The 21188-nt window shown below is 49.7% G+C and overlaps 1 protein-coding gene across 6 annotated transcripts in view; it reads left to right on the plus strand.

The window, feature by feature from the left end:
* The first annotated feature begins 1345 nt into the window (after positions 1-1345).
* ITPR2 (inositol 1,4,5-trisphosphate receptor type 2) overlaps positions 1346-21188 on the plus strand; it is a 387592-nt gene continuing 367749 nt past the window's right edge. For 4 of the 6 annotated variants that reach the window (XM_082240062.1, XM_082240063.1, XM_082240060.1 and 1 more), the window contains exon 1: positions 1346-2055. In XM_082240062.1, coding sequence (XP_082096188.1) covers positions 1964-2055 — 92 coding nt within the window. In that variant the 5' untranslated portion in view covers positions 1346-1963. The remainder of the gene's footprint in view (positions 2056-21188) is intronic. The other 2 variants (XM_082240059.1, XM_082240065.1) reach the window with 2 other exon arrangements.

Here is a 21188-nt window from a genome sequence, read left to right on the forward strand (position 1 = left end):
GGAGCTCACCACCATCGTGTGGCTTTGAACTGCTGACTTTAAGCCCAAGAGGCTTAGTGGTTTAGACCACAGTGCCACCCACGTCCCTATAACTGAATACAGCAAAAGTAATCGGTGTGCTTCTGAATCCCAGTTGCTGGAAACTGCAGCAGGAGAGATTGGTGTTGTCCTTGGGTCCAGCTTGCAGAATTTCAGCGGGCATCTGGTTGGCCACTGTGAGAACAGGATGCTGGACTAGATGGACTATTGACGTGGTCCAACAGGTCTTGTGTGCCACACAGCCTGCCCCACATCCCCTGAAGTAGTCAGCTGCCCTCAGGTATGGTGGAGTAGCTGTCTCATAGCCTGTGTTAAAGTAAGATCCAGCTTCTGTGCTTCAAATGGGGCAGCGGTGTGGGTGTGTCATCTTGCCCTGTGCCTCAGGCAGCAGAATGTCTTGAAGTGGCAGATGATGCATGTGATGCTGAAGCAGACTCTAGCTCAGGAAAGCTTATTCTACCAAAGAATAAAGGTGCCCCAGGATTCCTTGTTGATTTTACTGCAATAGACTGAGACCTCTCCTCTGAAATTTGTCACAATATGATTCCCCTTTTGCATCTGTATTCCTGGACAGCTGAAAAAAGCAGACCTTGTTGGCACCCGTCAGTTTCAAGACACAAGGGAAGAGTGCGCCATCAGGGGTAAAGTCATACCACTGGAGAATGACAATTCCTGTTGTAGCTATAGAGACCAATAAGGGATAGACATGTTTTATTGCAGCTGGGGCAGATGAAGGCGTCCAGATTTGCTGTTAGAGATGCACCATGGTGTTTCCTTCTCTCTGTACTCCTCTCAGTAGTTATTCTGTAGTCACTGGTGTGGATACACAACCTGTAGGGTTAATGTTGCCAACTTTCATGTCACAATTGCAGACATCTTTGTATCACAGAGTTGGTCTGTCAACAGGTTTGGTGTCTGAAGCCAGCTCCCCACAAAGCACATCCCTGGGGATCCTGCCACCTGCCGTTCTGTGTACATGACCAAGCCAGCGTAGAGGTCGCTGACGCAAAAGTGCAACCATGCTGGGAATGTGAGCTTGGGAGAGCTCATCTAGACTATGTCCTGCCATGTGATGCCCAAAATCTTCCTGACAGCACATATGCAGACCGCACTGAGGCGTCCTTCCTCTGAAAATACAGCTGGTTATAAGTTATAAGTAAGGTAGGACGGCATGAATCACTTCTCCACATTTCTTTGAACAGCGCAAGCAGAGATTGCTCAGCAGAGAACACACCTTGGGGCATTCCTCTCCCCCCTCCTCTTTTACCTTCCCTGAGCTCCGCCCCACAGCGCAGTCGGCTCTTGCGATTGGTTGGGACGACGCCGAGAGCCTATCCTCGGCTGACTCAATGGGAACCAGCTCTTGGGGTTTTTTTATTTCTTTATTTTTTGCAAGAGTTTCAGTTTAGGCAGAAAAACCTGGAGAAATCAGGGCGCTGGAGCAGGGCTGACGAGGAGAAGAGAAGCGGTGGTAAGGTGCAGGAAGAAGAGGCGCAGGAAGAAGCGTGGATTAAAAGAGTTAAAAGAAGACAAGGAGTTAAACGAAGAGGCGAAAAGGAGAAGGAAGAGGAGGGTCTGACGAGCAAGGCTGCAACGGCTGTAGCAGGGAGCACGTTTCCTGCGCTTTTGGAGATAAGCGCAAAAAGGCGCAAAAAGAGGGAGCCTTTTGTGGAAAGTGGCAGCCCAGGAGCAACCCCAGGAGTTAAGGGGGCTGCTGGGTCTGGGGTTCCCCCCGCCCCGAGCTGCAACATCTCCTTGGCGGCACGGATCGCCACCAGCTGGCGCTGTTCGTGGCTGGTTGGGTGGGCGAAGAACTCATTTGCAAATTGACCAAACCGCTGGTTTGCCCGAACTCTTTTTTGCAAGGTATTTTTTCAATAAAGGAGTTTTGGTAGGCAAGAAAACACGTCGAAGATGAGACAAGATGTCTGACAAAATGTCTAGCTTTCTGTACATCGGGGATATCGTCTCCCTCTACGCCGAGGGCTCGGTGAACGGCTTCATCAGCACTCTGGGGTAAGGATTGTGTGAACGGGAGGATCCGGCCTCGGCTTGAGGGATGCGCGGGTGCGGGTGCGCGCGCCTTTGGTTACCAGCGCCTTGCTTTTAGAAGACCTTCCCTGTGCGCTTCTTGCAGTCCTTGTTTACTTTCGATTTCCTGGGGAGCTACCGCTGTTCAGCCTTCTTTGACTTTGAGAGAAAAAGGACACCAAAGTTGTAAGGCACAGGAAGCAACAGCTGGAGAGGAATGGGCAGCGGCCGCAACCCTAGCACTGAAGCTTCTGCTATTGCGCGGCGTAAAGAGAGGAAGAGAAAAAAACGTAGGAAATTATTTTAAGAAGCCGAGTCTCTTAAACTTCGGGCAACTTCGCTGCGTGCAGCGGTAACCGCGCGCTGGCCCAGCTGAAAGTGAGAGCGGCGGCAATCTAGCCAAAAGAAACAGCAATTTTAAGACGCATTTGTATCCGTGGGAAAGGGGTTGCAGTGCAGTTTTGTCCACGCCTGCCCTGTTCAGTTCAGTGAGACTTACCTCTAAGTGAAGTGGGTTACATAGGATCGCAGCCTTAAGCAATGTGCTCAATTTTGCCAGGGATCAGTGAGATTAAAGCGCTTACCCTTGCACACCTGAGCCTATGAATGCTTGCCGGAAGTAAGCGTCGCTGCTTACTTCCCAGTAAACACGCACGAGACTGTCATTTCTTATTTTCCCGCTGCTGCTGCAGTACTGATGGCTAAGCTATATACTTACTGTTGTAAGTAAATGCTGATACCTTTTTTTGTTGCATTCCGTACATTACCTATTTGAATCTAATAATCTGCATTAGCTAGAATGTGCATTTGATTTTAAAACGTCCTTTTCAGTTTGTTTATCCCACATTCACAGTGTTCATATGTGTACCCAAATAGCCCAGGAGCACAAAAGTGTCTTCAGTATCGTATGTGAAAATATATTTTGGTATCAAAGCAAAATAATAATAATAATAATAATAATAATAATAATAATAATAATAATAATAAAATAAAAGTGTGGGGAGAAATTGGTCTCATTGTTTTTTTATAGGTTTTGAAAGATCTTATTTTAGCTGCTGCAAACTAAGGGAACTGCAGATTTTTCTTTGCATAGTCAGTTCACATGTGCATGATCACTGACCATAGCATTGTGATGACTTTGCTCCATGTGTATGTCTTCCCATGATGGGAGACACACTTTTTTCTTTTAAAGTAACCCTCTGCTCAGTTCTTTAAACAATAAGCCATTTAAGCATGACCAGGAGCCTGTTCTCATGGATGTTAGAAGTTTATGGATGTGCAGTTTATTCACCCGAGTCAACTGAGGTGCCTGTTTCCAAGCAGGGGGCTTATTGCGTAAACAGCACTTCCTGCTGAGGTTTCTGCTTTCATGCGATTACTAAAACAACGGCTCCTCTCTGCAATAGCTGCTTTCACGATAAGCTTTTCAATCAATCAGCCTGATAATAGTTACCATGGCATAAACCTGCTCCGTAAAAACAAAAAGATAGCTATTATGCCACTTTTGATGTAAGAACTACTTCAAACTTTGTGGTATACTTCATAGGTATAGTGAACAGTGACTACCACAATTTATCCAAGTGAATGTGGGCTGAATAACTGTACTTCATTGAATATTATAGTTGACAAGCCTCCAGGTTTCCACAGTGCAAACTTGCATTGGTTTCCAGGTTTTATGTCACATTTCTGTTCTCATTTTTGTATCTGTATCTGAATAGGTTGATGCAGATAGTCTCCACAAACAGATGTTCCTGGCCTGTATCACTTGGAATTTCAAGGGGGCTATTGTTGAATGCTTCCCTGTACACACACAAAAAAAGACTTTATTCACATAGAAAACTAGATGTCAGGAAGGTTTATAACTTACCCTTTCCCCTAATGTGTTAGTTCTCTATAGGTTTGAATGGGGGAGCAGTTAAAACTGATTTGCAGTCTGAATTTGTGCAGTCTAGGACAGACAAAAGGAAGTACTACTTCATACAGCACATCATAGTTAAGCTATGAGGTACAGTATCACAAGATGTAGTGATGGTTGCCAGCTTGGAAACCTTTAAAATGAGATTAGGCAAGTTGATGGCATGTAATGCTTCCAGTGGCTCCTCTTCATGATTACCAATTGTTGCGGAGCAGGAGACTGCTGTTGTGGTCCTGTCTGCTTGTGGGTTTCCCCATAGGCATCTGGCTGGGCCCTGTGTGAAGACATTACTGGGATAAAGAGTCTTTGGTCTGACTCAATATGGCTGTCGTTCAGTTTTATTGCATGATCTCAGTTAATGACTGCAGTGGCAGTAGCCGCCCAGAGTGGCTGGGGAAACTCAGCCAGATGGGCGGGAAATAAATAAATAAATAAATAAATAAATGCAACTTAACCTACACTGTGTATTGTTACTGCTTCCTAGAGTTTTGTCTCCCAGTCACCAACTTTCAGTTGATGGGGCAGGGGAAACTAGTCTGGCTGTAACCCTTATTGTGGGGAGTCCGAAATCAGTAATCTGAAAGTGATTGTGTCCCAGAATTAAACTAAAGATTGTCAGATTTATGGTTCTATCCATGTGTTGAATATTTACATGTTATGCTCCCTGCTGCCTTGTGACTTTCTTAGTCATGTCCCTGAGGTGGAATGTATTTTAAAGAAGAGTAGTATTGACTTGCCTCCAAAACAAATTCTTTCTGCTAGAAATAATGTTCTGATTGTGTTATGTACAAAGCATCCTGAAATGACTGTAGGTGATACTTACCATAAGTTTCTCCCTTTAAAAACAAGACAGTGTAATGTTGCAATCCTATGGAGCAAGTCCTATTGCACATCAGCATAGATAATTCTCAAGTTAATGCATAAGATTGGATTTCATGTTTCTAGCCATGTATTTAAATGAGTTTGGTATTTGGTTTTCAGACTCTTACAAGGTGAAACTGTATTTACAAATCTTCAAATGTAGTTCTTTCAAAATTAACATATATTATTTTTCAAAAAAATAACTACTGTTTTCTTTATTTAAGGTCCCTTGAAGAATTGAGTACATTGGTACATTCTGAATCAGACCGGACACAGGTTAGAGCTCAACGTTGAGCCTACCAATTGGCAATAGCGATGGCGAAGAGGACCTTCTTTACTGCCTCTATTCCATCTGCAGAAAACAGCAGCAGGAGACTCTTTCAGGTGGTTCGTAATTTAACGGAACCACCTGTACCATAAGGGCCTGATAAGGCCCCCAAGATCTCCTGCAGTTTTCTGCAGATAAAGTCGCTCAGATTCGGAAAGAGGTAGACTTCACCGTGGGAGCAGGGCTGTGGCAGGAGAGTGCCAGAGTAGTCCTGTCTAGTCTAGTTGCATAGGATCAATTTCAATCTTTTACCTTCAAGGATGTAGACAGGTTGCTTGGACAAGTGAAACCAACCACCTTTCCCCTTGATCCTTGCCCATCCTGGCTAATAAGAGCAAGCCGGGAAGGGCTGGGCGATGGGCTCTGCGATGTGGTGAATGCTTCCCTCTGTGAGAGAGTCTCCCCAGCCCCGCTGGGGAGTCATTAAAGCGCTTCTTTAAAAAATATCTCTTGACCCAGCTGATATGGCCAACTATTGCTCAGTCAGTCTCAGATCTTCCATTCTTGGGCAAGGTGATTGGGCAGGTGGTTGCTGAACAACTCCAAGCATGCCTGGAGGATGCGGACCATTTGGATCCCTTCCAATCAGGATTCAGGCCTCATCATCATGGGACTAAAACTGCCTTGGTCGCGCTGGTTGATGATCTCTGGCGGGCTAGGGACTAGAGTGAAAGCTGTTTCCTAGTTCTGCTGGATCTCTCAGCGGCCTTTGATATCATCAACCATGACATCCTTCTGGACCGTCTAGAGGAGCTGGGAGCTAGGGCAGGTAGACTGGTGACTGGGAGTGGCCGCTGAGACCATATAACACCAGCCCTGAAAGACCCTACATTGGCTTCCAGTACATTTACAAACACAATTCAAAGTGTTGGTGTTGACCTTTAAAGCCCTAAATGGCCTCGGCATCTCCACCCCCATTGTTCACTGAAGTCCAGCTCGAAGGGTCTTCTGGTGGTTCCCTCGCTGCGAGAAGTGAGGTTACAGGGAACCAGACAGAGGGCCTTCTCAGTGGCGCCTGCCCTCCCTCCATATGTCAAGGAAATAAACAACTATCTGACTTTTAGAAGGCAGCCCTGTTTAGGGAAGTTTTTAATGTTTGGTGTTTTATCACTTTTTATTATTATTATTAATAATATTCTGTTGGGAGCCGCCCAGAGTTGCTGGAGAAACCCAGCCAGATGAGCAGGGTATTATTATTATTATTACAGTGGTACCCCGCAAGATGAACGCCTCGCAAGACGAAAAACTCGCAAAACGAAAGGTTTTTTCGTTTTCGAGTTGCCTTGCAAGACAAATTTCCCTATGGGCTTGCTTCGCAAAACGAAGCTTGCCCCGGGGACAGCGGGTCTTCTCTTTTGAAGCAAGGGGCGGCGGGGAGAAGCGATCTTCTCCCCGCAGCCCCAGGTCCGGGGACAGCGGGAAGCGCTTCCCGCTGCCCCCGGACCTCTTTTGAAGCAAGGGGCTGCGGGGAGATCGCTTCTCCCCACCGCCCCTTGCTTCAAAAGAGGTCCGGGGACAGCGCCCCGGACCTCTTTTGAAGCAAGGGGCTGCGGGGAGATCGCTTCTCCCAGTGCTCCGAAGCCGGGCGGGGGGGAGGGAACACCTGCCCCCACCGCCGCGCTTCAGAACGGTGCTCCGAAGCCGGGCGGGGGGGCGGGAACACCTGCCCCCGCCGCCGGGCTCCGGAGCGCTGCTCCGAAGCCGGGCGGGGGGGGCGGGAACACCTGCCCCCGCCGCCCGGCTTCGGAACGCTGCTCCGAAGCCGGGCGGGGGGGGCGGGAACACCTTCTGAAGGCGGGCGGGGGGTGAAAGTCTTTGTCCCCCCTGCCTGCCTTCCCAGGGGCTTTTAAATCGCCCCGGACAGCGGAGAAGTCCTCCGCTGTCCCGGGGCGATTTTAAAATGCCGCCCGCCAGCATTTTAAGATCCCCTGGACAGCGGAGAAGTCCTCCGCTGTCCCGGGGTTTTTTAAAATGCTGGGGGTGGGAAGAAAAGCCCTTGTCCCCCCCCCCAGCCTTCAGAAGAGGTCCCCGGACAGACTGTCCCCGGACCTGGTCTGAAGGCGGTTTCCCTAGGAACGCATTAATTGATTTTCAATGCATTCCTATGGGAAACCGTGCATCGCAAGACAAAAACTCGCAAGACGAAGAGACTTGCGGAACGAATTAATTTCGTCTTGCGAGGCACCACTGTATTATTATTAATTTTAATTACAGAGCAAACAGGTAAACAAGGAATGGTACACATATTGTCTCTACTTTCAATTCATATTCTTTTTCACAGTTCATTTATGTTTGGTGAGAGACATTTTTTGTCATAGACATCTTGCAGTTGGGGAAAACGGGAGTGGGGGAGAGAGATGGGGATGTTGTTCTTTCATTCTACATATTCTTAATGTAGGGGGGGGTTGTGTCAGCATCACATGGGTAGGTTTTCTGTTTGTATATTTATTTATTTTTATTGATATTGTGAGAGGTTAGCATTTCCAAGATTGGTTGGCTGTATTTAGTTGATTGCGGTGTGGCTTACTTGTGGAAGATATTTAATAGGGCTAGTTCTGGAGTTGCTTCTATTACTTGTTTTGTTATTTTGGGAATTTCCTGCGGCACTGATATCCAGAAGGATTGGACTTTGGGGCATTCCATATTGTTCTCTTCTTGATGAAGACTAAATACGTTTAGACTTTGGGTAAAGGTAAAGGTAAAGGTACCCCTGCCCGAACGGGCCAGTCTTGACAGACTCTGGGGTTTGTGCGCCCATCTCACATCTATAGGCCGGGGGCCAGCGCTGTCCGGAGACACTTCCGGGTCACGTGGCCAGCGTGACAAAGCTGCATCTGGCGAGCCAGCGCAGCACACGGAACGCCGTTTACCTTCCCGCTGGTAAGCGGTACCTATTTATCTACTTGCCCCCGGGGGTGCTTTCGAACTGCTAGGTTGGCAGGCGCTGGGACCGAGCAGCGGGAGCGCACCCCGCCGCGGGGATTCGAACTGCCGACCTTTCGATCGGCAAGCCCTAGGCGCTGAGGCTTTAACCCACAGCGCCACCCGCGTCCCTAGACTTTGGGTACAATACAGCAAATTTAGGCTGCAAACTTATATGCACAGAACTGAGAGATCAGTGGAACTTGCTTATCAGTAGATATGTAAAGGATTGTGTTAAAGCCCATTGATTTGAAACCAGTGGGTAGATAGCTTGATCATGCCTTCTTGATTTGGCACTCATTATTATAATTGTTAACTTCTTAAGCACCGCTCCGCTATGCTTGTCAAATTGTATGTTTGTTTAGCCTTTAAATTGTGATTTCAATGGGCCTGAAAACACTACTTGGGCACGTGTTTGGTGATGGCTTTCTATCTTTACATAAGGGTATACAGTGGTACCTCAGGTTACAGACGCTTCAGGTTACAGACTCCGCTAACCCAGAAATATTACCTCGGGTTAAGAACTTTGCTTCAGGATGAGAACAGAAATTGTGCTCTGGCGGTGCGACAGCAGCAGCAGGAGGCCCCATTAGTTAAAGTGATGCTTTAGGTTAAGAACAGTTTCAGGTTAAGAACGAACCTCTGGAACGAATTAAGTACGTAACCACAGGTACCACTGTAATGCAAGAGACATTCTTTTGAACACTTCTTTACTTGATGGCTTTGTAGCATATGAAAGCTTCATGAGTGCAACTTTGATGATAAAGATATACTGTATAGCATATTCTCCCAACTCTAGAGAGAAAAAGAGGGATACTTCTAAAGTATATTAACAACCTTTTTCTTGCACTATGGAGAATAGGAGGCCTTGTTGCTTCCACACTTTACATATTTATGAAAGCTAAGAATTTGAGTGGCGTTTTTGTTCTTACAGGAGATCTGGTTGTACTTTGTGAACCAGAGCTGCAGCCCAAGCAAACTGGGTTATTGGAAGGGTGCAGTTTGTGCCCATGTACATGTATTTACATTCATGTGCCCTATTTATAACAATGTGTTTGTCTCACTCAGAGATTTAACTACAGTGGTACCTCGGATTAAGTACTTAATTCGTTCCGGAGGTCTGTTCTTAACCTGAAATGGTTCTTAACCTGAAGCACTACTTTAGCTAATGGCCTCCTGCTGCTGCCGTGCCACCGGAGCCCTGTTTCTGTTCTTATCCTGAAGCAAAGTTCTTAACCTGAAGCACTATTTCTGGGTTAGCGGAGTCTGTAACCTGAAGTATATGTAACCTGAAGCGTATGTAACCCAAGGTACCACTGTACTTCTAGAGCACGGGTGTCAAACACAAGGCCCGCGGGCCGAATCCGGCCCGCCAGACCTCGTCATGTGGCCCGTGTAGCCACCACCGGCCGCCAGCCTTCACCTTTTATTCTTCCTTTTTTTTTTTAACACAAGAAAGCCGCCTCTTCAGCGCATGTGCGGCAGCCTACAAGCCAGAGAATGTCTGCCCTCTAGCGGAGCCGGCCGTTCTACACAGGAAACCTCCACTTTACATGCATTCAGGAAACTTCCACTTGTTTTTATATTGAGTGCATATTGAGTCCTATAGATACAACCGACCCTTTGAGGGTGACCAAACTGCTGATGCGGCCCCCGATGAATTTGAGTTTGACACCCCTGTTCTAGAGAATTAATTTTGTTGGTGAACACTTTTATTTGTTTTGAGAAGACATTCCTTATCTCTCCCAATTTCTGACAGCATTTTTTTTTTACCAGAGACTCCCGAAAAGAGGAACGGCATTTACATTGTTTGTGGTCCTACTGTAATTCTCTCTGAAAGCCAATGGAAAGCTTTATAATAGTTTCCATGATGTGTATTAAATCCAAAGCAAACATACACGCTCATGAGGCAGTCAGTAGATGTGTCTCATGGATTGTCTGAATCATGAAAGGTTTGTTGATGTACTCTGGAACAAAGCAGCTCCATCCAGTTTGGTATGTGGTTTGCTTTTGAAATTCCAATTTATCTGTAATAAAACACATAGTAGTGGCTTTTATTCTCTGGACAGTTATGCTCCTTAAACCACATGGGTTTTAATGGATTTAAACAGTATAAACTTGTGAAAAAATTCAGCCAAACTGAGAAATCTACCGTATTTTTCGCTCTATTGGACGCACCGGACCACAGGACGCACCTAGTTTTTAGAGGGGGAAATCAAGGAAAAAAATATTATCCCTCCCCCCAGCCCCAAAGAGCAACGGACAGGCTGCATGCAGCCTGTCCACTTCTCCCAGAGCTTCTCGGGGCTGCGGGGGAAGCCCGGGTTCCCCCCCCCAGCCCCAAAGAGCAAAGAAGCCAAGACAACGCACGGGATCCATAGCCGCGCAACCTCTCCAGCCAGGAGCTAAACCTCTCCAGTGCAGCTAAAGAAGACAAGGCAGCAAGCGCGATCCATCCCGCTCACTGCCTTGGCTTCTTCTTTAGCCTTGCGCAGCATCTTTAGTCTTGCGCAACGGGATGGATTGCGCCCGCTGTCCACCGGGGCTGGACTAGATGACTCCTGGGGTTCCCTTCCAACCCTGCAATTCTATGACCTCGGAAGGTGTTTGGGGTCTCCACCACTGGAGGCTTTTAAGCAGCGGTTGGGAGACCATCTGCCTGGCGTTCTTTAGCTGTGATTCCTACATTGTGAGGGGGCTGGGCTAGATGACCCTCGGGTGGCCCTCCCAACTCTATACAGTCCTACAGTTCTGCGGCAGGAGATCCACAGCCACTTCACACAATGCCCACTCCCAATTTTCATCTGAGAGACATGTGTCTCTCAGTACCCCCCTACCTGCCACACTTCCCCCACCCCACTTAAGCTGAGGGAATTCCTGCCCAGAGAAACTCCCAGCAATCAAGGAGGAGGAATCCGCTGCAGCCGTGAGCAGCGGAGGATCCATGGTCCCCTTCCTTCTCTCCTCCGTAGTTGCTTTGAAGCAGGAAAGTGGGAGAGGAGCTGCTTACACGAGTGTAAGCTGCTCCCCTCCCACAATGCCGCTTCAAAGCAATCACGGAGGAGGGAATCCGCTGAAGCCTCCAGCAGCGGAGGATCCATGGTCCCCTTCCTTCCCTCCTCCGTGGTTGCTTTGAAGGAGGAAAGTGGGAGAGGAGCTGCTTACACGAGTGTAAACTGCTCCCCTCCCACTTTCCTGCTTCAAAGGGAGCCCGGGAGGAGGGAATCTGCTGCAGCCTCGAGCAGCGAAGAGGATCCATGGGTCCCCTCTTTCCCTCCTCCGTGGTTGCTTTGAAGCAGGAAAGTGGGAGAGGAGCTGCTTACACGAGTGTAAACTGCCCCCCTCCCACTTTCCTGCTTCAAAGCAATCATGGAGGAGGGAATCTGCTGCAGCCTCTAGCAGCAGAGGATCCATGGTCCCCTTCCTTCCCTCCTCCGTAGTTGCTTTGAAGCAGGAAAGTGGGAGAGGAGCTGCTTACACGGGTGTAAGCTGCTCCCCTCCCACTTTCCTGCTTCAAAGCAATCACGGAGGAGGGAATCTGCTGCAGCCTCGAACAGCGGAGGATCCATGGTCCCCTCCCTTCCCTCCTCCGTAGTTGCTTTGAAGGAGGAAAGTGGGAGAGGAGCTGCTTACACGAGTGTAAGCTGCTCCCCTCCCACATTGCCGCTTCAAAGGGAGCCCGGGAGGAGGGAATCTGCTGAAGCTTCCCCCACCTCCCGCAGAAGCCGTGCGCTCTTTAAAGGGGCTGTGCGGCTTCTCCTGGCTTTTCTGGGAGGTGGGGGGATTCCCCCACCTCATAGAAAAGCCCGCAGGAGCCGCGCAGCCTTTAAAGAGGGTGCCGCTCTTGGGGGCTTTTCCCCCAGGAGGGAGAAGGTACTGCTGCATCCAGTCAGTCCCTTTTCCCTCCTAGAGAAAAGCCCGCAAGAGTGCACGAAGCTTGTGTGCGGCTCTTGAGGGCTTTTCCCGCCTGCCTCCCCCCTGCATTCGCTCCATAGGACGCACACACATTTCCCCTTGCTTTTTAGGAGGGAAAAAGTGCGTCCTATGGTGCGAAAAATACGGTACTCTAAAGAAGACATGCACAAACAGTTCTGCAGCAGTTCTGCCTTTCATGGGATTTCTACACCATAATCATTTATGGTGATTACTGTTTTACACCAGTTTTACAGTCATTTACAACAGTTTATAGATCTGCAGTTCTCACTGTTCACTAGGGTCTACCTGTTCATTAAATAAGTTTAGATGTGTGGTGTAGGTGTGCCCTTATTCTAAATAAATGTTTTTCAAAAGTAAACATGATCTACAATATCCTGAAAAGTGAGGAGCAGCAGGGAAGTGAGTGGCTGCCACTGCCACAGACACTGCCACTGCTCCTCGTTTTTCAGAATATTGTAGACAGTGGCGGGTTCTGGCAATTGGCGGGCCGGATTGAGGACTCTGGTGGGCTGGATCCAAACCTTAGTTTGAGGACCCCTGCTTTAAAGTAAAGATCCATAGATTTAGCTAAGCATTCTTTACACACTGCAAAGCATCATTTCTGGTTCCTGGCGGGATGTGCACCAAAGTTTAAGTTAACCGAGACTAATGCATGATTAGAGACTGTTATAGACCCAATTTCTGCATTCACCACCTGATGAAGATCACCTTTTGGTATTAATATTAGGTCTATGCATGACATTGATTTACAGTGGTACCTCGGGTTAAGTACTTAATTCGTTCTGGAGGTCCGTACTTAACCTGAAACTGTTCTTAACCTGAAGCACCACTTTAGCTAATGGGGCCTCCTGCTGCTGCCGCGCCGCTAGAGCACGATTTCTGTTCTCAACCTGAAGCAAAGTTCTTAACCTGAAGCACTATTTCTGGGTTAGTGGAGTATGTAACCTGAAGCGTATGTAACCTGAGGTACCACTGTAGTGGCTTTCCTCATTAGAAGCAATATCTTTGAAAAAAGTGAGTATGAGGGCTAAATTGTGGACATATAGAGAGCTGTTAACCGAAGTAGAAAATCAGGTAAAATTAAAAGACTTTGAAGATAAGAGAACTGGTAACAAATTGGTCACAGTTCCATCAATTAAATGATATTTCTAAGACAGAAAGGTTTTAGTTATGAGTTATCAAGATTTCAGAAAGATGTCTTAGAAAATAATACAAAATTATTCTTGAAAATGTATAATTTGCTCCTGGAATGGCATACAAAAGACGAACTGGTTAAATCAGTGATGATACACTGGGCGAAATACTTGGGACATAATATACAAATGATAGACTGGGAGAGGCTATGGAAAACAGATTTGAAATTCATTGCCTTTTTTCATTGAAAGAGAACTATATGAAAATGATGTACTGGTGGTATTTGACCTCTGTTAACTTAGCAAAAATGTATAGAACGAGCACAAATATACTGGAAATGTAAAGAAAAAGAAGGTACCTTTTATCATTTTTGGTGGACGTGTAATAAAAAATTTTTGGGAGATGATATATAATGAAATGAAAAAAATGTTTAAAATAACTTTTGTTAATAAACCAGAAGCTTTCTTATTAGGAATTATAGGTACCAAGATTCCAAAAGACCAGAAAAGTTTGTTTATGTATGTGACAACAGCTGCACGGATACTACTAGCCCAGAGATTGAAGGAAGAGACAATCCTGACCAGAGAAGAATGGCAAATCAAGATGATGGACTATGCCAAAATGGCAAAATTAACTGGGAAGCTCGGAAATCAAGAAGACAAGAACCTTAAAAAAGAATGGGGAAAGTTTATAATTTATTTATGAAACCACTGCAAGCAGGTTAACACATTTTCAGGATTTTAACCACACTTGTAAAGTAACAGAAAGTATAGATAATTTAGGATAACAATTTGGATAAGTATTGATATGCAGTTGTAATTATTATGTTATGCTTGATTGAGTGGAGTCCAGATCCTTTTCATGCATAAGGAAGCAAAACAATTTCTTTCTTCTGTTCAGAGTTGTCTTATTTCTTTATGCCTTTTTTGGTTGTCCAGGCTGAAAGGGCACTCTTGTGTGCTTGAACTGGGTAGAGGCGTTGAGGAGAGTCTTGGAGCTGGAGCTCTTTGAGAATGTTGTCAGCCTGCTAGTTATCACCCAGGTTCTGGTTTGTGCTGGACTATGTCTGCTTCTTTTAGAGCTGATGTATAAGGTCGAAGAGCCCTCCGCCATCCCAGTGTGGCTTGGCTGATGCCCTGGAATATTTCAATGGTGGCTTTGCTGTATCTTAGGTTTCTAAGCTTCAGTAGTGCTTTGAAAAATGAATGAGCCTATACTGTTCAAAGTGAATTTCTAGATCTCTCAGGGTTTCCCCCGTTCTGCTTTCGCCTCTTGGAACCCGGTCAGCTCTTTCTGTGTCATTGGGGGACAGTGGTATGTTTAAATTCAGGGAGAGTATCCAGTCAATAATGAACTGAACCACATCCCCACTTCCTGGATCTCTAGTAGGCCTCTTAGATGATTCTCTCCCCCCCCCCTTTCCCGTCTGATTGTTCCTCCAGCTTCATAACTAAAAATCTCCAGTCATTTGTAAGAGCTGGATCTCAGACTGGTTGGTTAGAGCAAGATTGTGTGCATTATTTGCTGTTTTAGAAATATCTGATATTTGGTTAGAAAGCACATCAAATTTCTGCTCAAATGGAGCTAGAGCATTGGTTGCCAGATGTGAAATGTATTGGCATTATTTTCAGCTCTCCCACCCCACTACTTAACCATCTCCCTGTCTGAACACTCTCTCAGAAACTGCTCCTTTTATTTTACCTTCCAAATACTGGCTCCACTCCCCCCCCCCACTAGCTCTCTGGTGGAGTTCTGAGGTACTACATCACCAGACTCTGGTCTGACTCTGCTGTCCATCACAGTCATCTGGGGTAGCTAAGGGGCCTGGATTGGGTTCCTATCTGGTAAAATGACCAGATCCAGAAGAACCACGGCCAGCCAGCTCTGCCCACCCCTGTGTTTTGCTGTTTTGGGGCCCTTCACTAGTCATTGCCAGCCAGAACACTGTTGGAGGTAACCTTTCAGCCACCCTTGCTTTTCTTGGTTGCAGTGGAGGCCTCCGTTACCCAGCCAAGCGACCTCTCCTTTAGCTTGACCACCTCCAGCAGCAGTGGCCAAGGGGTGCCAGAATTGTGGTGTACAGTGGTACCTCGGGTTAAGAACTTAATTCGTTCTGGAGGTCTGCTCTTAACCAGAAACTGTTCTTAACCTGAAGCACCACTTTAGCTAGTGAGGCCTCCCACTGCCACTATGCGATTTCTGTTCTCATCCTGAAGCAAAGTTCTTAACCCAAGGTATTATTTCTGGGTTAGCAGAGTCTGTAACCTGAAGTGTCTGTAACCCGAGGTACCACTGTATCTCCATGCCAAGAAAAAGTCACCTGATTTATTTCTCCATATCAGGTTGCTCTTTAAAAGGCACAGGATCAGAGACGGGGGCAGGAGGATTGGAAACGCAGCTGAGTGGTAATGATGTGGGTTTCCTGGAAATTTTTGAAACGTTTCCCACAATTATTTCCCGCTGCCCAAAATTAATAGCTATTGATTCAGTGTTGTCAGGGGTTCAGGAGCAGAGGCGAGGGCAAGGGAGGAAACAGAGAGCGAGGGGGAGGAGGCAGACGAAAGGATGAGTGATGACGACAACCCGAGATCTCCGAGCCTTTCCAGTGAATCAGAAGATTCACAAAAAGGAGCACCAGTGGCCAGGGCAAGGGGGGAGACTAGGGGGACACCCCAGGAAGAAAGAGCCAGAGGGGACTCAGAGGGGAGCAGTTGGAGATCGGGACCAACGTCACCGCCAGAGAGTAGGAAAGAGGAAGAGCGCCAGGGAGCAAGCGCTGGCAGCTCGCAACAGGAGGGAGGGCACGAGTCAGGAGTGGCCACACCTTCATCGGGGAGCGAAGTGACGGTTAGACGGAAAGTGGAAGGTTGGGCGCGCGCGCCAAGTTCAAATGCACAGGAAGGTGGCGCAGTAGGCAGCCCGGAAAGGGAGCCAGGTCCTAAAGCCCGGCGCAAGGAGACAGAAGGGTCCGGGGGGTCAGCGTCAGAAGAATCCCGGAAGGAAGAGACCCAGGGGGGCAGAGGGACCCAGAGGAGAACTGTCAGGCGGAAAAGGTGGAGCAGGGCTAGGATATTAAGTTGGTGCGCAAGGGGCGGAGACTCAGACGGAGCTTCGCCGATCTAAGCATAAGACGTAGGGTTGCACGCAGCAGCTCGAGAATGGAGACTGTAACTCAATAAAGACTTTTATTTAACGACCGCTGGCTAGCGTGATCCTCTGTGAGCTCGGATCTGGAAGTAACCCTGACAGTAAGCTCCGTCTCATTAAATTGTGGGCATCCACGGCCTCGCGGAGAGGAGAGAAAGCGGGTGCCTACAAGAGAGCTCACGAACGGCAGACAACATGACGGCCGAACAGCAAATAACGGAACTCAGAGAAGCAGTTTCACGACTGACTTCCGAGGCGCTGGCGTCCAGGAAGAGAGAGGAGGAAGCAGCTGCCGCCTACAGGGATCTCCAGGTCAGGTTGGACGTGCTTACGAAGCAAGGGCAACAGACACCCAAATCAGAGGGGATTGGGTTGGGGAGACGCACAGGCGGTCTAGTCTCGCACTTCGATGGGAATTTGCAACAGTACCCCAACTTTAGAGCAGACGTAATGTGTGCACTGCAACTACTGCACAAAGACTTTAGAGATGAACAAGAGAAAGTGGGGTTCATCATGTCCCATTTGCATGGAGACGCAAAAGCATGGCTGCGCAATTTGTGGAGAGATAAGGATCCTGCGCTCCAAAATGCAGACGCCTTTATTAAAGCGATGGATGGCTGTTTTTTATCAAGCATTGACGTGGATCTTGCCCGAAAGGAGGTGCATGGACTAAGGCAAGGGAGGGCCAGCGTAAGGCAGTATCATGCCCGCTTTTTCGCTTTGGTCAGTGCCCTGGAATGGGACAGAGATTCGGCTCCTGTCAGAGACCTTTTTTGGGAGGGCTTGCACAACTCGGTTAAAGATGAGATTGCGAGGGGGGAGAGACCCCGGACCACGCAGGAGATCGTTCAGAGGGCGCTGGCGGTGGGGGTGCGGCTGGAAGAACGTCCGTGGAGCAGGGACGAAGGGCGCAGCGGGCGCGAACCAGCCAGGGGCTCCTCCTTCCTTCCCAGAGAAGCAGCGCGTACGCAATCCACGCCTCCAACAGGAGGAGCGGTGGAACCGATGGAGGTTGGGAGTGCAAGGGCTCAGTCAGCAGCCAGAGCCCTAGCACCGGCAGCAGTGAAAGCGAAGCCTCCTAGAGGGACCAGGAAGTGTTATATCTGCGAGGATCCAGGGCATATGGCGAAAGAGTGTCCCCGGAGGCTCCACAAGCACACTGCAGCCTCAGCAATGGTGACTGCAGCAACGCAGCACGGAGAACCACAGCAGGGAAACGACGATGTCTGGCTGGAGGAAGAGGCACTGGGGCCCAGCCAGACGTGTCAGTGAAGCAGTCCCCAGAGATTTTACCGCCCATGGACCCCCTCCCGCCCAAGCCAGTAGTGAGGCTCACCGCATCGCTCCAGCTACCCAATGGAATCACCATGGACGTGCCAATCACCGTCGACTCGGGAAGCAATGCAGACTTCATAGGGCAGGACTTTGTCGACCGGCACGCTATACAGTTGCTGCCTGCCACGCTGCCCCTGCAGGTCGTCACGGTGGATGGCAGGGAGCTGTTAGGGGGGCAAGTGGTGAAGCAGACGCCACCTATGGTGCTGCGGCTTGGAAATCACAGGGAAATCATCAGCTTCAACGTCACTCAACTCTCGGACACGCCAATTGTATTGGGCATGAGTTGGCTGGACAGGCACAGCCCGACGCTGGCTTGGTACCAGAGGCAGCTGACCTTCGGCTCTTCCTTTTGTGCTGAACACTGCATCATGCCCCAGCAGGAAGGGGAGCAAGAGGAGTCACAGATGCTGCTAGGCACGCTGCAAGCGATTCCCCACAAGTACGCAGAATTTTTGGAGGTTTTCTGCGAGAAGGAGGCAGACAAGCTACCCCCCCACAGACCATATGACTGCAAAATTGACCTGCTGCCGGGGGCGGCGCTGCCCAAAGGGAAGCTGTATTCCATGTCTGAAGACGAACTGCAGGAACTCAAAGAGTTCATAGATCATAATTTGAAGCGCGGTTTCATCCGAGAGTCCCAGGCAGCGGGAGGCAGTCCTGTATTCTTTGTGAAGAAGCGAGACACGCCCCAAAAAAGACTCGTAGTGGACTACCGCATTTTGAACAGTGTGACCAAGCCATCGGACTTCCCCATGCCCCGAATCGACGACCTCCTCGCAAAAGTACGCAAGGGCAGCGTGTTCACCAAGTTGGATCTGCGAGGGGCGTACAACCTCATTCGCATGCGGGAAGGAGATGAGTGGAAGACAGCCATGTTCACGCCCCTGGGCACCTACGAATATAGAGTTATGCCTTTTGGATTGCAAAATGGCTCCCACGTTTTTCAAGCTTTCATGCATCACGTGTTGGCGGGGCTCCTCTACAAGACGTGCGTCTGCTTCTTGGATGACATCCTGATCTTTTCGGAATCGCAGCAGGAGCATGACAGACACGTCAGGGAAGTGCTGAGCAGGCTCCAGCAACATAGGCTTTACGCCAAGCTGGAGAAGTGCCAATTCGACGTGATGGAGGTGGATTTCCTGGGCTACAAGTTGTCTGACAAGGGGCTCGCCATGGACAGCGCCAAGGTTCGAGCGGTGTTGGATTGGAAAAGCCCACGCAACCGGAAGGAGGTCCAACGGTTTGTCGGCTTCGCGAACTTCTATCGCAAGTTTTCATCAAAGGCTTCGCTATGCAGACAGCGGCCATCACGGACACGCTCAGTTCCAAGAAAAAGAAGTTCGTCTGGACAGCGCAGGCGGAGCAGTCCTTTCAGGCACTCAAGCGTCTTCGCGTCGGAGGAACAGCTGCTTCATGTCGACCCCAGCAGGCCGATGAGAGTTGAAACAGACGCCTCGGACAGGGCCGTCGGAGCAGTCCTGCTGCAGAAGGACCCGCAGGGGGTTTGGAGGCCCGGAGCGTTTTACTCCAGGAAGCTCAGCAAGTCCGAACAGAACTACACCATCTGGGACAGGGAGTTGCTGGCTATTCATGCAGCGTTCAAAGCATGGAGGCACTTCCTGATTGGAGCCAAGCACACGGTGCAGGTCTGCACGGACCACAAGAATCTGGAGCACTGGCGCACGGCACAGTTCCTGAACCAGAGGCAGATACGTTGGGCTGAGTTCTTTGCGAACTTCGACTTCCGGATAGAGTATGTCCCGGGGGACACCAACATCATGGCGGACGCGCTCTCCCGTAAGCCACAGTATCTGGAGGACGCCACGCCAGCGGCCGCCATGCACATCTTCGCGCCAACAGTGTGGGCGTGCGCTGCGGCGACAGTGGACCTGGAGGCGGTGCGACGAGCGTTGCAGAATGACTCCTTCACGCAAGCAAAGATGGCAGAGATGCAAAGGGGCACGGCAGCGACCGAAGGGTTCCAGCTGAGAGATGGATTGCTCATCCGCAAAGGGGCCATCTACGTGCCGGGAGACGGACTTCGCGCCAAGGTACTGCATCAGCTGCACGACGCGCCCACTGCCGGGCACTTTGGCAAGGAGAAGACGGTGGAATTAGTCGCCAGGGATTTCTGGTGGCCCGGAATGAGAGGGGAGGTCGCGGACTATGTGGCGAGGTGCGACACCTGTCAGAGGGCCAAACCAGTGCACAGACCGCCGGCCGGACTGTTGGAACCGCTGCAAACTCCGGTCGAGCCATGGGAGAGAGTCGCCCTGGACTTCATCACGGATCTGCCCAGCTCGAGGGGCAAGACGGCAGTGCTGGTGGTGGTGGACTTGTTCTCCAAGATGGCACATTTCATCCCGTGTGCGAAGGTGGCCACGGCGGAACAAACCGCCAAACTGTTCATAGATCACGTGTTCAAGGTTCACGGTCTGCCACGGTCTATTCTGTCCGACCGCGGGCGGCAGTTCATCTCGAATTTCTGGCAGAAGCTGATGGGCTTCCTAAACGTCAAGATCAACCTGGCGTCGGCGAGACACCCGCAGACCAACGGGCAAGCGGAGCGGGTCAATGCCATCATGCAGCAGTACCTGAGATGCTATGCGAATCAACAGCCTGCGACGTGGGTGGATTACCTGCCGCTCGCCGAGTTCGCCTACAACAACACGAAGCACGTGTCCACGGGGGTCACGCCGTTCTTCGCCAACAACGGGAGGCACCCCAGAACCTTCCCGGGACTGGAAAGACTGGTGGAGGGGGAGCCGCAGACAGCGGATGCGTTCGCGTCGGAGTTGCAGGAGGTCCACGATCAGCTGCGGCGGCACCTGGAGCTGGCCAAACACGCATACAAGGTGCAGGCAGACAAACACAGAAGAGTTGGCGAAGAGATCCATGTGGGAGACTGGGTCTGGTTAGCAGCCCACGCAGTGCCGGCCAGGTCGTTGGCCAAGAAGAAACTAGGGCATAAGCAACTGGGGCCCTACCAAGTCGAAGAGCAGGTCAACCCGGTGGCCTTCAGGCTGGCACTTCCGGAGGGTTCCAGAATGCATCCGGTGTTCCACAGATCGGTGCTCACTCCCTACAAGGCACCGCACAGGTTTCAGGAACCCGGAACGGCGCCGAGTCCGCTCCGAGAGGGAACCAGGCAACGGGGAGTGGCACAGGAGGTGCGCCTCAACGAAGTCACGGAGATTTTGGACTCCAGATGGGGGGAAGAGGGGGTAGAATACCTTCTCGCTAAGGAGGGCACCCCGGCCAGTGCCAACAGCTGGGTGCCGGGCTACGCTTTAGATGAACCTCTGCTCAAGGAAGAGTTTCATGCCCTTTTCCCCCATAGGCCAATGCCAGCGGACTTTTTCGACGACTGGCTTTTCACGCCCACGCTTTCAGCCAGCACGTTCCGGGGGTTCGACTCGGATGAGGAACCGACACGAGACGCCCGTTCCCCGGAGGGGTCGCCCTCGGGATCTGCTTCAGAACCCTCGTATTGGTGGGATGATCGACCAGAGGAGCAGTGGCGCAGACAGTGGCTGG

The sequence above is a fragment of the Podarcis vaucheri genome, assembly GCF_965113315.1.
Source record: "Podarcis vaucheri genome assembly, chromosome: 10".
Taxonomy (NCBI): Eukaryota; Metazoa; Chordata; class Lepidosauria; order Squamata; family Lacertidae; genus Podarcis; species Podarcis vaucheri.